Source organism: Gadus morhua, chromosome 9, assembly GCF_902167405.1.
Source record: "Gadus morhua chromosome 9, gadMor3.0, whole genome shotgun sequence".
NCBI classification, from domain to species: domain Eukaryota; kingdom Metazoa; phylum Chordata; class Actinopteri; order Gadiformes; family Gadidae; genus Gadus; species Gadus morhua.
In genome coordinates, this window is record NC_044056.1 from 1186822 (window position 1) to 1200617 (window position 13796).

The 13796-nt window shown below is 47.4% G+C and overlaps 1 protein-coding gene across 6 annotated transcripts in view; it reads right to left on the minus strand.

Moving 5' to 3' along the window:
• Positions 1-803: 803 nt before the first annotated feature.
• Positions 804-13796, minus strand: part of LOC115551161 (voltage-dependent calcium channel subunit alpha-2/delta-1) — a 60942-nt gene continuing 47949 nt past the window's right edge. For 2 of the 6 annotated variants that reach the window (XM_030366723.1, XM_030366725.1), the window contains 13 exons: positions 13529-13591; positions 13141-13244; positions 12496-12582; positions 12306-12373; positions 12135-12173; positions 11205-11276; positions 9803-9955; positions 8376-8428; positions 7656-7711; positions 7115-7244; positions 5892-6004; positions 4513-4595; positions 804-2028 (listed from right to left, as the gene is read on the minus strand). In XM_030366723.1, the coding sequence (XP_030222583.1) occupies positions 1918-2028; positions 4513-4595; positions 5892-6004; positions 7115-7244; positions 7656-7711; positions 8376-8428; positions 9803-9955; positions 11205-11276; positions 12135-12173; positions 12306-12373; positions 12496-12582; positions 13141-13244; positions 13529-13591 (1132 nt within the window). In that variant the 3' untranslated portion in view covers positions 804-1917. Of the gene's footprint in view, positions 2029-2830; positions 4222-4512; positions 4596-5891; positions 6005-7114; positions 7245-7655; positions 7712-8375; positions 8429-9802; positions 9956-11204; positions 11277-12134; positions 12174-12305; positions 12374-12495; positions 12583-13140; positions 13245-13528; positions 13592-13796 lie in introns of those variants that run through there. The other 4 variants (XM_030366720.1, XM_030366724.1, XM_030366722.1 and 1 more) reach the window with 3 other exon arrangements.

The window sequence follows — 13796 nt, forward strand, 5'->3', positions numbered from 1 at the left end:
CCTTTATGCACAGGCATACTCTGGACACCCCGATAAAACCCCCGCACATGGGAAGAACTGATATCTAATCTTCAAAAGAACATTGGACGGTTTGTGTTGTGCAACAGTTATAAGGCTAATGAAAGTCACATGGTGTTTACCATGGATGTAACCAGTGCTCTTCATGAAGCCTTAAGGGGGGAGGAGGTGAAAGGGGGTAGAGGGGGTAAAGGCAGTATATTCAGAGACCCCCCCCACCACCTCACCACCAACATGGCAACTGCACGTGGTCGCTGAGCCTTGCAGAGTTGACCTTGACAGAACCCAGAAGTAACGACATAAAAAAAGGAAGCAAGCATAAATGACAGAGAACCCATCGGGTAGAGAGGTTTGGAGGGAAATAACCTAATGAACAAAAACATTCCTGGTTTTGATTGATATGCTGAGAGAGAGAGAGAGAGAGAGAGAGAGAGAGAGAGAGAGAGAGAGAGAGAGAGAGAGAGAGAGAGAGAGACAGAGACAGAGACAGAGACAGAGACAGAGACAGAGACAGAGAGAGAGAGAGAGAGAGAAGAGAGAGAGAGAGAGAGAGAGAGAGAGAGAGAGAGAGAGAGAGAGAGAGAGACAGAGACAGAGACAGAGAGAGAGAGAGAGAGAGAGAGAGAGAGAGAGAGAGATGTAAAAACTCCATCTCGGCTCTTCGTCCGTTTCGATCGTCCATGGTGCATTAGGAGGTTTTGCTGCGTTACACTTTGTCCACCCAGGCGTATCGGTAAATCGGACTACTACCTGCCCATCTCTGATCATAGAAAGTGCAGACGAGCCACAAATGCAATGCTTTAATGCAACGTTGGATCGCCGACAAGAGTGTTACACAGCTACATAGGCACTGGGAATCTGATGCATCAAATCAAGGGCCACCAAGGTCGCACTGAGCCGGGGACACACACACGTTCAAAATAATGCAATCTGGAATACATTTCATCCAAAGTGATCCACAGGGATCGTCTTTGGATCTTGGCCACGCTGAGTCACTGTAAGCTACACCTATGACTAAGCACACATCCTTATAATACCTATGTCCTGCCTTGTTTTGGTCCCGAGAACTGCTTTGTTTTTCTTTTTTTTAACGTATATTAATGTACGGTATATCCGTCGGAGTGTGTTCAGTAGAAAAAAAATGTGTACATGTGTACATCTTCCTTAGTCCTTGGTAGTATATGGAGCTTTGGTGTCAGAGTACTGAGTTTATTCTCCTCTATAGACGTCATGCTGATACACCACAACACTGAGAACACCATCAGATGCTAGCCCACCACAAAGATAAACAAGAGGAAACAAACAAACAAAGAACCTCAAAATATATACTCTTATTTTTCCATAGCAACATCTTCTTCTCATATACCTAGAGTATGATTATTCATTAGCAGTGAATATAAGCGACAAACAATACTGAAGACGACACATATCATTGCTGTCAGTGAAGGTACAGGTTTTCTCTTTTGGAATAATAATCGCCGTAACGTTGGGTTGTTCTAGTTGGTCATTAGAGAGGATGAGGCAGAATTAAAGGGTTTGGTTTTGCTCTTTATCTTGCACCATAGTATAGGATGAAGGGATGGAGGAACAGAGCCAGAGAAACACAGTCGAGACGCCCTAGGGACGCCGTCTAGAGCGATGAACGACCCTTTGGCATTGGTAGAACGAGGAGGATGGCTCCACTTCAACAATGGCAGTGAGCGTCGGATGAGGTTGTTCAAATCAAATAAATACATTGTGTGACAATGAAGACGTTTGGACCATTCATCCGACCACACGTGGGATGATGTCTTCCTTGTGAGAGGAATATGAAGACATACAGTAGGATTGTTTGTATCTCAGAGCAGACAGGATGTTCTGTGTCTGTGTATGAAGGGTGTGTGTGGGGGGGCGGGGGGGTCATGAGTGTGTGGAGGTGCTGGTCAGTCCCAGTAGCAACAGTTGGAGGCCCAGCATGGACCACAGGGAAGACCTCAGGCAGGTTCCTGCTCCACAGTCAGAATCATCCTCCTGGTGAATGATCACGACAATCTCATTATTCCTCACCTTGTACGCCCTTTCACAGGTTTGCATGACATTAATTACTCTCATTAATTAATGCTATGCTACACTGTTATGCTGTGATGCAACTCATAATGATATGACTATGAAGATGAATGTGATGGATACATACTGTATATGTATGGACGTGTACATGGAATACTAGCTATTATAAAGTTGTGACAGAAATACTTTTAATGGACAGCGATGTAAGTAGTGCACACACCGCAAAAAGTAATGCAGTCCTGTCACAACTTATATCATAGAGTTAAACATGTATTGCATGAAATGGCAATACATGTTTAGTTAAGGCGGAACACTTTAGTTTGGTTTGGTGGGACGGTTCCACATGGGGTACATCAGATGTCTCGAGCCATTGTGTAGGTCACGTACACATCAGTGTAGGACCTCGGCGGTGGTCTCGAGCCATTGTGTAGGTCACGTACACATCAGGGTAGGACCACGGCGGTGGTCTCGAGCCATTGTGTAGGTCACATCAGGGCAGGACCTCGGCGGTGGTCTCGATCCATTGTGTAGGTCACGTACACATCAGGGTAGGACCACGGCGGTGGTCTCGATCCATTGTGTAGGTCACGTACACATCAGGGCAGGACCACAGCGGTGGTCTCGAGCCATTGTGTAGGTCACGTACACATCAGGGTAGGACCACAGCGGTGGTCTCGAGCCGTTGTGTAGGTCACGTACACATCAGGGCAGGACCTCGGCGGTGGAGGCTGGGCGACGCCCGGGCAGAGCCAGCTCAGCACTCCGGGGCGGCTGTGAGGTGGAAGGTCTCAAACAGACCGCAGGTCAGCGGACGAGAGCTTGATTGGACCGCGATAGGTGTGAGGGGATAGGTGGTGCAGAAAAAGCCTGAACTCCTGCCAGGATGTGCCACGCCTATTAGTGGCACAGTATAAATAACGTATAGAATATAGCATCAGTGTATCACAGCTTGATCATGTTATCTTCTGAGTGCCATGTTTCCAAAGTAAACACTGTGAGCAAATGCATTTTCACTGAAGTTCAAATGTATTGTTCAAAGGAAACCAAGCCGTAAGCAGTATAAATATTATTCTGTTCATTAAGCCTTTCTAGAGATCCTCAAAGCGGCACTGCGCTCCGTCGTCACCACTGATTGGTCTATATCCCGACTAACATCTCTAATCCAGAGTTGAGCTTGTGAGATTTTAGCCTGCCTTATCATCGAGTTTATACAGGAAAAATAAGCCCTATTGTAAACTTCTTAAGCCCCTGTGTTTGTGTGTGTGTGTGTGTGTGTGTGTTTGCCGTATGACAATATTTCCATCTGTGGCAGGGCTTGCTGTTTGATGGCGGTGCACAGAGGATGTCCGTGCATGGTCTGCCCGTAACACAGGGAAGGTGGGAGGGGTTTCGAACACATACAAACTATCAGAAGGAGAGAGGAACGCTTCCTCTGTTTACCCCAGCGAGAACACGGAGCTCTCTGCCGGACACGTGCACACTTCCTATCACTGGGGGTGGGGGGGGCTCTGTGTGTGTGTGTGTGTGTGTGTGTGTGTGTGTGTGTGTGTGTGTGTGTGTGTGTGTGTGTGTGTGTGTGTGTGTGTGTGTGTGTGTGTGTGTGTGTGTGTGTGTGTGTGTGTCAGACAGATATGGAAAATATTGTAATAAATATTTGGATACTATGTAATAATTTGAAGACCGAAGATGAACTCATGCTCTGAAATAGACTTCCTGTTTTGGTTCCATTCCGTTTTTGTTGGAAACGGTCAATTCTAAAAGTGTTTCAAATGGAGAGCAATTTATAAAAATAATTTCTCTGCTTCCTTTTGTTGCCAAGAACAACAAGAAATGTGTATAATAGATCAACAAAGTGTGTTTTTAGGTTTGTGTATACATTTGGGTCTGGCTTTCATGTCTTTCTTCCCCAAACAATAGATGCCTTTTGAGTGCCACTTATCTAATCATTGCTGTTAATCCTTAAATCGTTGGCTGGCATTGAATGTGCTTCTGTAAAAAGCAGTGAACGACCATGGCTATGCCTGCTGGCTGGTATCTGCACCCCAGTGGTGCTGAAGGAGGGAGGGGGTGCACTGACCCTGAGCACAGTGCCAGCCACAGCAGCAGGGGGGAGACCCTTAGGCCACGGCCTCGGCTGATTGGGCACAAGGGCTCATCCTAGTGTGATGGACGAGGGCAGAGGCCAATGGAATGTGAGCCCGATGAAGTGGAACAAATAAAGAATGATTAAGCAAACTCAAAGACACCAAAACAAATAGTTAATGTGAAATAAAGTCAAAACAAAACACGAGACATGGGCAAAGGAAACATGTGAATGATGGATGGCCGGGTCTTTCTCGCCTTCCTCGTTTTAGAGGTGCTGAGGGAGTGAGGTGTGGGACCCCCGTGCACACATTCCTGCAGCCCTGCCTCTACAAAAACACTGACGCGCGACCAGCCATTACTCACGTTTTCATCGTTGTCGAAGCACACGTCGGGCCCCTTCCTGTACCTGGGGTTCCGGGCCAGCTCGCACAGATCAGGGCCCTCGGCTGAACGCAGGCGCTAAGGAGAGAGAACCGCCTGGATGTGCTGCCCTGAGGCTCGGCTCTCCAGCCCTGGTGGTTTGGTCTCCCCCTACCCCCGGCGGGTGGAGTCATGAATCAGGTGTGGGGCTGACCCTGCTCTCGGCGGTGCCCTGCCGGCTGTTGGGATGTATCTACACCTTAATGAGCGATGGCAGGACGGCCGGACGGCCAGGAACAATGGGAGACCTCACTGAGGGGCAGTGCCATCGATCAGAGCTCTGTGTGTGTGTGTGTGTGTGTGTGTGTGTGTGTGTGTGTGTGTGTGTGTGTCTGTGTGTGTCTGTGTGGGTATGTGTGTGTGTGTGGCTCAGTTTTAGTGGCTGTGTGTGTGTATGTGTGTTTGTGTGTGTGCGCCTCGGTTTAAGTGGCTGTGTGTGTGTGTGTGTGTGTGTGTGTGCGCGCGTACGTGTGTGCCTTTGTCTCTCTGTGTATCTGCCCGTTCTTGTGTGAACATCAGCATGTGTGCAGCGAGAGAGAAATCGATCATAACATTTGGCTCAACCCCATTTTTCGTGAGATGCAAATTAAGAGTATTCCCAGCGTAGATTGCCAATCACGCTATCCCACGATGCCTCGCAGCACGCCGACTGTAGTGTGGGACGCACGATTAATAGCCGTCCATTGTTGGTCTTGTGAGGCTGTCATTACAGCTAAGTGTGTGTGTGTGTGTGTCTGTGTGTGTGTGTGTGTCTGTGTGTGTGTGTGTGTGTGTGTGTGTGTGTGTGTGTGTGTGTGTGTGTGTGTGTGTGTGTGTGTGTGTGTGTGTGTGTGTGTCAGCCTACTGATGATGACATTTTAGCTGTTCCAAAAAAAGAAGCCAGCATCAGAGCCCCATCAGTCAACCTGATTTTCTTGACATACACACACACACACAAAAACACACACAAACACACCCACACACACAAATTGATTCAACACCATGGTAGCATGGTATCCAGCAGTAAAAGGAGAACCTATTTTCAACAGACGGCACATCTGCTGCATCATTCACCTGCTACCACACACAGAGAAAGCACGCACACACCTCTCTCTCTCTCCCTCTCCCTCTCCCTCTCTCTCTCCCTCTCTCTCTCCCTCTCTCTCTCCCTCTCTCCCTCTCTCTCTCTCTCTCTCTCTCTCTCTCTCTCTCTCTCTCTCTCTCTCTCTCTCTCTCTCTCTCTCTCTCTCTCTCTCAGGTACCAGGCTGGGACGTCCCGCATCAGGTGATGGATAGGTGTGTGGGAGGGGGGTCCACAGGTTGCCAGGGGGGGTAAAGGATACAGGGCTGCTCGGCTTGCCGTAGTGGCCGGGGGTCACATGACAAACACGTGGCCTTGGCGTCGGTGATCAGGAACACCAGGTTGGTGTTGGGAAGCTTCTCGGCGCGGTACATCCTGCAAGGACACACACACACACACACACACACACACACACACACACACACACACACACACACACACACACACACACACACACACACACACACACAGCGCCAACCAAATAAATTACAAAAACATAATCCGATACTACACACTCACACACACGCACACACGACGATCGTTAAAAGGTTTGTGCGGTCGTTAACATTTGGGTGGTGGGGGTGTTGGTGGGGGTGGGGGTGGAGGTGGGGCAGAGCCGGCACGTGTGGCCAATAACAATTTGTAACCCAAGGGGGCGTCTCAGCCCCCAGCCAGACCGTCTGCATTAGGCCCAGAGCCGGGACGGAGCTCTGCCAACGCGCTGGGCTGTGTTTACGTCCGGCCAGGCCGCGGCTGGCGTGCGCGGTGTTGTTCTGTTTGTGGACGGGGTGTTTCCGCTCCGCGCTGACAGATCAAGGTAAGCGTCGGGGCTGGTCCGAGTCTTCGGGGCGGCAGCTGCTTGCGATCAGGCCGGACCCTACGACAGAGAGGGCCCGGTGGAGGGGAGGCTGGCCCTGGCTGAGCGGGGGAAAGGAAGATAGACACGGCAGCCAGGAGATCCCCTGCACACCTACCGTTGTCATGGGTGGATAGGAGGAGTCGCACACTGCCACACACACACACACACACACACACACACACACACACACACAGAGCAGGGCGTCTGGCAGCTGGACGGTTGCTGGTTCGATCCCTGGGTCCTACGAGCTGAGCTGTGGAGGTGGTCCTGAGCAGGAGACCTAACCCTAACACCGATGTGATAACCCTTCATTCCTATGTGATTCTCCGTAATGTCAGTTTTTCCTCCGAGACTCATCCCCTCCGTCGTCTTTCGCCGTCGTTTTACAGAGATACCGTATGAAAGTTTTTATGTTTTTCACAAAACATGTGAGTACCTGGCAGGCCAAACTCCTCGCCGATCTCTTTCCAAGCCTGGTTGGTTTTGTTTTTATCTCTGTATGTGTCGATCCTCATGTTCCAAAGTACCGGTCTCCTAATAACGGCCATTATCATACGCTCCCCCATCTTTTTGGCTGTCCGTAAATAAATTCATGTCCGTACGCAAATGTTTGGATGTTTTTTTACCTGGAGCAGTTCCCGCAGTCCAGCAGCCCTGCGTAGGATCTCTCGTCGTTATCGAAGAAGTACTGCGTCTGCTCGGTGATACAGCTCTCCTTGAACATGGCGTCTGGGACCTCCTCTTCTGCCGACTCCACTGGAGGCGGTGAGGAGGAGAGAGAGGAGACACAGGTTCATAGGCACACTTCCCTGAAGGAGTTCCAGGATCCTTTTGTAAGACACTAGTCATACTGACAATAACACTAGTAATTCAAAAATACAGAAATCAAACCCAAATCAAAAAAAGAATAAGACAATTTCAAGTCAAGCGTCGTTCAGAGCCAGTGTATCAAAAGGGTTTGCCAAGAGAGATCTAAAAGAAGATAGTGATGAAGCCAACATCCTCAGACAGGTAATCCATGAGCTGAGGGGCCCCAGACAGGCAGAGACGGCGTCTCCTTTTAGTTGTCATTCTTAAAATAACAGCGAGGATGATGATGATGAAGCTGATGATGATGATGATGATGATGATGATGATGATGATGATGATGATGTGGTTGTGACTCACCGGCGTCCAGCAAGTTAGGCAGCGTGAGGCTGTAGAGCAGCTGCTGCAGGATGGACCTAGGGAAGGAGTACACCGCGTGAGTCAACACCGTACCCCACTGGCTCGCGGTGTCCGCTCGCCGGCCACATCTGTCCGAGAGGTGGCCGCCTGCCAGCGCGTCTGGAAGGCTTCTGAGTCATCCTTTGTTTTGTTCCCTCGTCTCGTCTGCTCGGGACACTTTTATTGTATTCAGAGTGGCTCGCTTGTGAGTGGGGAGCACAGAGATAAGAGCATTCAAAATGTTTTGAGTAGAGGTTAACGAGTGGATACGGACCGCGGTGAGGAGTTCAAGCGTCAGGGTTGGACAGCGAATACAGAGACTGTTATGACTCAGAACATGACTCCTATAGAGACATAAGAGACGGGGCTGATGAGCCTCCGGGACGGACCGAGCAGCATATGTTGTTTATCGCTATCCTGGGCCGACCCCGACAGTTCACACCCCGCCACTCCTTCAAAAGCTCTGAAGCTCCACTATAAACGGGGACGTGTGCACCCATAAAGCGACATCTACCTCCCGCCCACAGCCAGAACCACGCACCCCGCGCAAGGACACAGGCATGCACTAATGAACACACGCATACACAGGGAAGACACTCCCACACGAACGCACGTGCAAACACTACACACACACGCACGAACGTACACGAACACACACACGAGTGCCAGATCGGCCCTCACCAAGCAGCAGTGGAGGCCCACCAGCCGACACTGAGCAGGTCAGCAACAGTCGGCTGCAGGGAGAGAAAGCAGGAGAGCATTACCACTGAGCATTATCATAGTAGAGCATTACCATCGAGCATTATCATAGGAGAGCATTACCCCCGAGCACATAGTAGAGCATTACCCCCGAGCATTATCATAGGATAGCATTACCATAGTAGAGCATTACCCCCGAGCATTACCCCCGAGCATTACCATAGGAGAGCATTACCATAGTAGAGCATTACCATAGTAGAGCATTACCACCGAGCATTACCATAGTAGAGCATTACCATAGTAGAGCATTACCATAGGAGAGCATTACCATAGTAGAGCATCACCATAGTAGAGCATTACCATAGTAGAGCATCACCATAGTAGAGCATTACCATAGTAGAGCATTACCATAGTAGAGCATCACCATAGTAGAGCATCACCATAGTAGAGCATCACCATAGTAGAGCATTACCATAGTAGAGCATTACCATAGTAGAGCATTACCATAGTAGAGCATCACCATAGTAGAGCATTACCATAGTAGAGCATTACCACTGAGCATTACCATAGTAGAGCATTACCATAGTAGAGCATTATCATAGTAGAGCATTACCATAGTAGAGCATTACCATAGTAGAGCATTACCATAGTAGAGCATCACCACCGAGCATTACCATAGTAGAGCATTACCATAGTAGAGCATTACCATAGTAGAGCATTACCATAGTAGAGCATTATCATAGTAGAGCATTACCATAGTAGAGCATTATCATAGTAGAGCATTACCATAGTAGAGCATTACCATAGTAGAGCATTACCACTGAGCATTACCATAGTAGAGCATTACCACTGAGCAGTACCACTGAGCACTACCACTAAGCAGTACCAAAGGGCATCACCATAGAATAGCATTAGGATAGACAGCATTACCACAGGGCATCAGTAATATCTGAGATGGATATATACATTCAGCACATAATAGCTGGATGCAAGAGAAAAATTTGATAGCAAATCGAATTCCCAGACAAATGTGTGGAGAAAATGTGTACGTTTTGATGCATGATGCAATGATGCAAGTTTTATTGTAATGCAAAGTTCAGGCAAAGACCACAAAACTAACTTTGGTTACACTTACAAATAATGTTACGTTAATGAACCATCAATTAACCTTGGCTAATGCAGTAATAAGCTTCATTATATAGCGTTACGGTAGGGTTAGGGTGAGAGGGATAGGGTTCTGGATCCACTAGATATCAGTTTACCAACCTAGACCCCACTACCCCACAGAGTGGGTCCATGTCTGACAGGGGGACCATGGTATGTGTTATAGCTCACCACCTAGACCCCACTACCCCACAGAGTGGGTCCATGTCTGACAGGGGGACCATGGTATGTGTGTTATGGCTCACCACGTAGACGCTTCGTGGGCCTGCTGCTGTCTTGCTGTCCTTCTCCGGGTCACAGACAGACTGGTAGTCATACGTCTTGTTGAAGGAGTAGAGAGATGTGTTCACGAGGTTGATCATCAGCACGGGGTCAATTTCCCCAAAGAACTGACCTATCTGGACTCACAAACACACACACACACACACACACACACACACACACACACACACACACACACACACACACACACACACACACACACACACACACACACACACACACACACACACACACACACATGATCAAGACAGGGACATACACACAGGAATGCGTGCATACGCACACACACACACACACACACACACACACACACACACACACACACACACACACACACACACACACACACACACACACACACACACACACACACACACAAAGGGCAACAGTGGATTATTAAATGAACACTGTGCGCGCGTGTGTGCGTGTATGCATGAGTGCTGGGAGCCTGTAACCCCAGTAAGAGCAATATGACAGTAGAATCGGGTCAAAGGTCAAACTGCAGATGCCCCGACTAGAAATATATCATGAGGAGTAGACCAAGCGTCTCCCAGACCCCAATATATATGTTTCAATATATATTTTATATTGACAGGCTAGGATTCCAACAGCGGATACAGGATCCATTTCATGCTACTAAAAACAACGGGAAACTGTGATCATGAATTCCTTTGATACTTTTCCAGCAGTATTTCACAACTGTATTACAGTTGTGTTCCCTGTGAGGCAACAGGCCCTTGGTAATATTCTAAGAGTTGAAGTTACACTTAGGTTTGGTAGGTTTCGTTTGTTTCATTTTGTCTTTAGAGTTCAGAAGTGGGCAACCCTAAATTGACGGTCATGATTCAGAAAGTAAAAGTTCTATTCAATTCTCCAATTAATATTTATCCCTTACAGGTTTTTTGAGCATTTGTAGAGCTTCAAAACATGTGAAACACTTCTTGATTCATTATTAATACAAGCTGTTACCTAGTTTGATAAAAACAAATCTTGGCTAAAGGCTAAAGTTCAAATATGTGCACATCTGTTTTCGTGGGAAGGATGAGTCCTCGTCCAAGGGTAAGAATCGACCAATCACAGAGCTCAAAACGATCGAAACAAACAACAAAATTGTTATGGAAGGTGAAACATCATAATTACTTAGCGAGCAAACCGCAAACTTATGTATTCCAGACATAAAAGGGATGATGTTGCTCCACAAATTAATGTTACTAATATTTATTTTGTTTCTTCGGTTGCGCATAGCAAAAACATATTTTAATTGAAATGACACGTTTCATTGTGTGATATTTCACCTTCCAGTTTACACCACACCGCGATGGAGCGTGGGCAGAGAGCAGAGTGAGCAGGTGGATGTATTCTCACCTGCGTGATGTACTCTTCCTGGTTGGACATGAGGAGGAAGCCTCCGTCGTCCAGGATCACACAGTCCACATGCTGCGGCCATACAGGAAGGGGGAGAGGGGTGTCAACACATGTTCCGTCAAAGAACTCATAACACATCCTTCAATCTGTTTTGTGTTTTTTCAAGAGTTGACTCCAAAAGTATTTCAATTTTGCTTTTACAAATGAACAGGGAACCACACGGATGGAAATTGACCAACCCTTGATTGAAAAATTGTCTTCGAAAAAAAACCTGGCCTTGAATGAAACCTTCTTGTTCAAGTTGTATTATTAGGGAGTTCATTTGAATGTTTTTAACTATCTGTTACATGGGTGTTTTCATATTTTTAAGGGTGTATATCTATTATTTGTTGCCAGCATAGCCACAGGCCAGATGAAGTAACCCTTCACAGTAGCTTCCTCGCACACACGTCTGCCTGCCTGTCGCTTCACAAGGACACTTTGAAAAGAAAAGAAAGTGTTCAAATCAATCCCAAGCAGGGAATCCAGAAGGCCTTGAGCCAGGCGGGCTCCAGGACTCGCTTGGATTGGTCTCTGGACAACAAAGGAAGCATCGGGCACTGGAGGTAACATGTTTAGAAACCACCACACACACACACACACACACACACACACACACACACACACACACACACACACACACACACACACACACACACACACACACACACACACACACACACACACACACACACACAATACAAACAAAGAGAAAAAAAAACCTTTGGTCGTTTCAAGGCAAAAAGAATAAAGAAATAATAACAATTATGTTATGTTACACCCGCTCTGTACATCAGTGAGTTTCTTTACCCTTAAGATGGCAGAGTTTGAGGAATAGAACAATCGCGAGAGTGTGTTTGTGTGTGCGTGCGTGCGTGCGTGCGTGTGCACCTTATCATTCTTCAGACAGCCACAGATTTCATCCTTACACTGCAGGGAAGCAGACGGAGAACTCACATTATTTCATTGTTTTCACGTAATAATTTATTATACATAGCAAGTACCAACATCAGGTACAACCAGCAACACTCCAAGACAAGGGGCCGATTAGAATAGACTCACGTTGACTTTTAACGTAGCACTGATGAAAGTGTTCATCCAGGATGTAACATTCAGTTTGACTCCCACCACTACAGAAGAACCGAGAGAGGGGAAAACGGAGGCCGCCATAACAATGAAGCTCATTAATGCATCGAGTGAGGTTGTGGACCGAGGAGGGAGTAGTTTGGACCGCAACAACAACAACACCAACCTGCGGGTTTGAGCTCAACCTGATGAAGGGTGAGATCCACTGCCTTGCTGACCAGAATGCCTGACTCGTAGCCAGACTCTCTGCTCCCTGCACCAGAGGGAGAGGAATTAAGATGAGAAAAAATATATCTTCATAAAAAACGGTTCAGGTTGAAAAATAAATTGAATCCCACTGCGCATTAAAGCATTTGCGGTTAGGACTTATACGTAAAAATGTCAGAAATGAATCTGTGGACATGCCGTCCATTTTGATGGTTGCTGGCTAGCCGTCTGATGTTCGTGTTAAGAGCAAACATATGGTAATGTAGTCATGCAGGCCTACTGCACAGCTACACTCCGGAGGGGCTTGGAGCCCCCGGGTGTCTGCTGGATAGATTATAGGAGCGCTGAGAGGGGGGGCCCGCCATGAGTGAGAAAGAAAACAGAGCGGAGAGGAGGAACGCCACTATCAAAGAGGCCCCCAGAGTTTGATTATGGCCTGGTGAAATGCATCCCATAGAGAGACATAGAGACAGACAGACAGACAGACAGACAGACAGACAGACAGACAGACAGACAGACAGACAGACAGACAGACAGACAGACAGACAGACAGACAGACAGACAGACAGAGCGAGAGTTAGAGTTTTTTTCTGGCAAAACCTACTATTGAAATACGGTGCAGTGAAAATGTATATCTCATTGTCCAGGGTTCTCTTGTAAAAGCTGGACTCGTATGTTTCAGGATTCTCATTCCAGTCTTCTCCAGCACTGAAACAGTTAAGAGCACACACACCCACACCCACATCCCCCACACACACACACACAAACACACACACAGACACACACACCACATAATAAGGACAGGCAGGGGATAAACGAATAACCCTGACAAAATGGGTATGAACTATGAAGTCATTAATCAAAGCAAATTACAACGCACACCTTGACACAAGCCTTATTTATAAATCCAACGTGTTGGATAGACAAAGTGTACACATCCATGCATCATTATCATAGGGTCGGGAGAATGAAGGATTTACAGCATCACATACCTGTTAGGATAGACTCTGGTGATCCCCCCGTCTGTGGCTACAAACCGGGCCATGATCCCTTCACTGGGACATGGGAAAGGAGAGGGTGAAGAACATGTCACAGTCACACACAGACAGCACAGCACATTGCATCCAGGTCCATGTTCAATTCTCCCAGCATGAAGCTACGCCAACAAAGCACATCACGAGAACAGCATGTTGACATTGTAAAAAGTAAAGTCACACAAAGCACACAAATAAATGTTTGTGTTTCTTTGTGTGCTTTTAA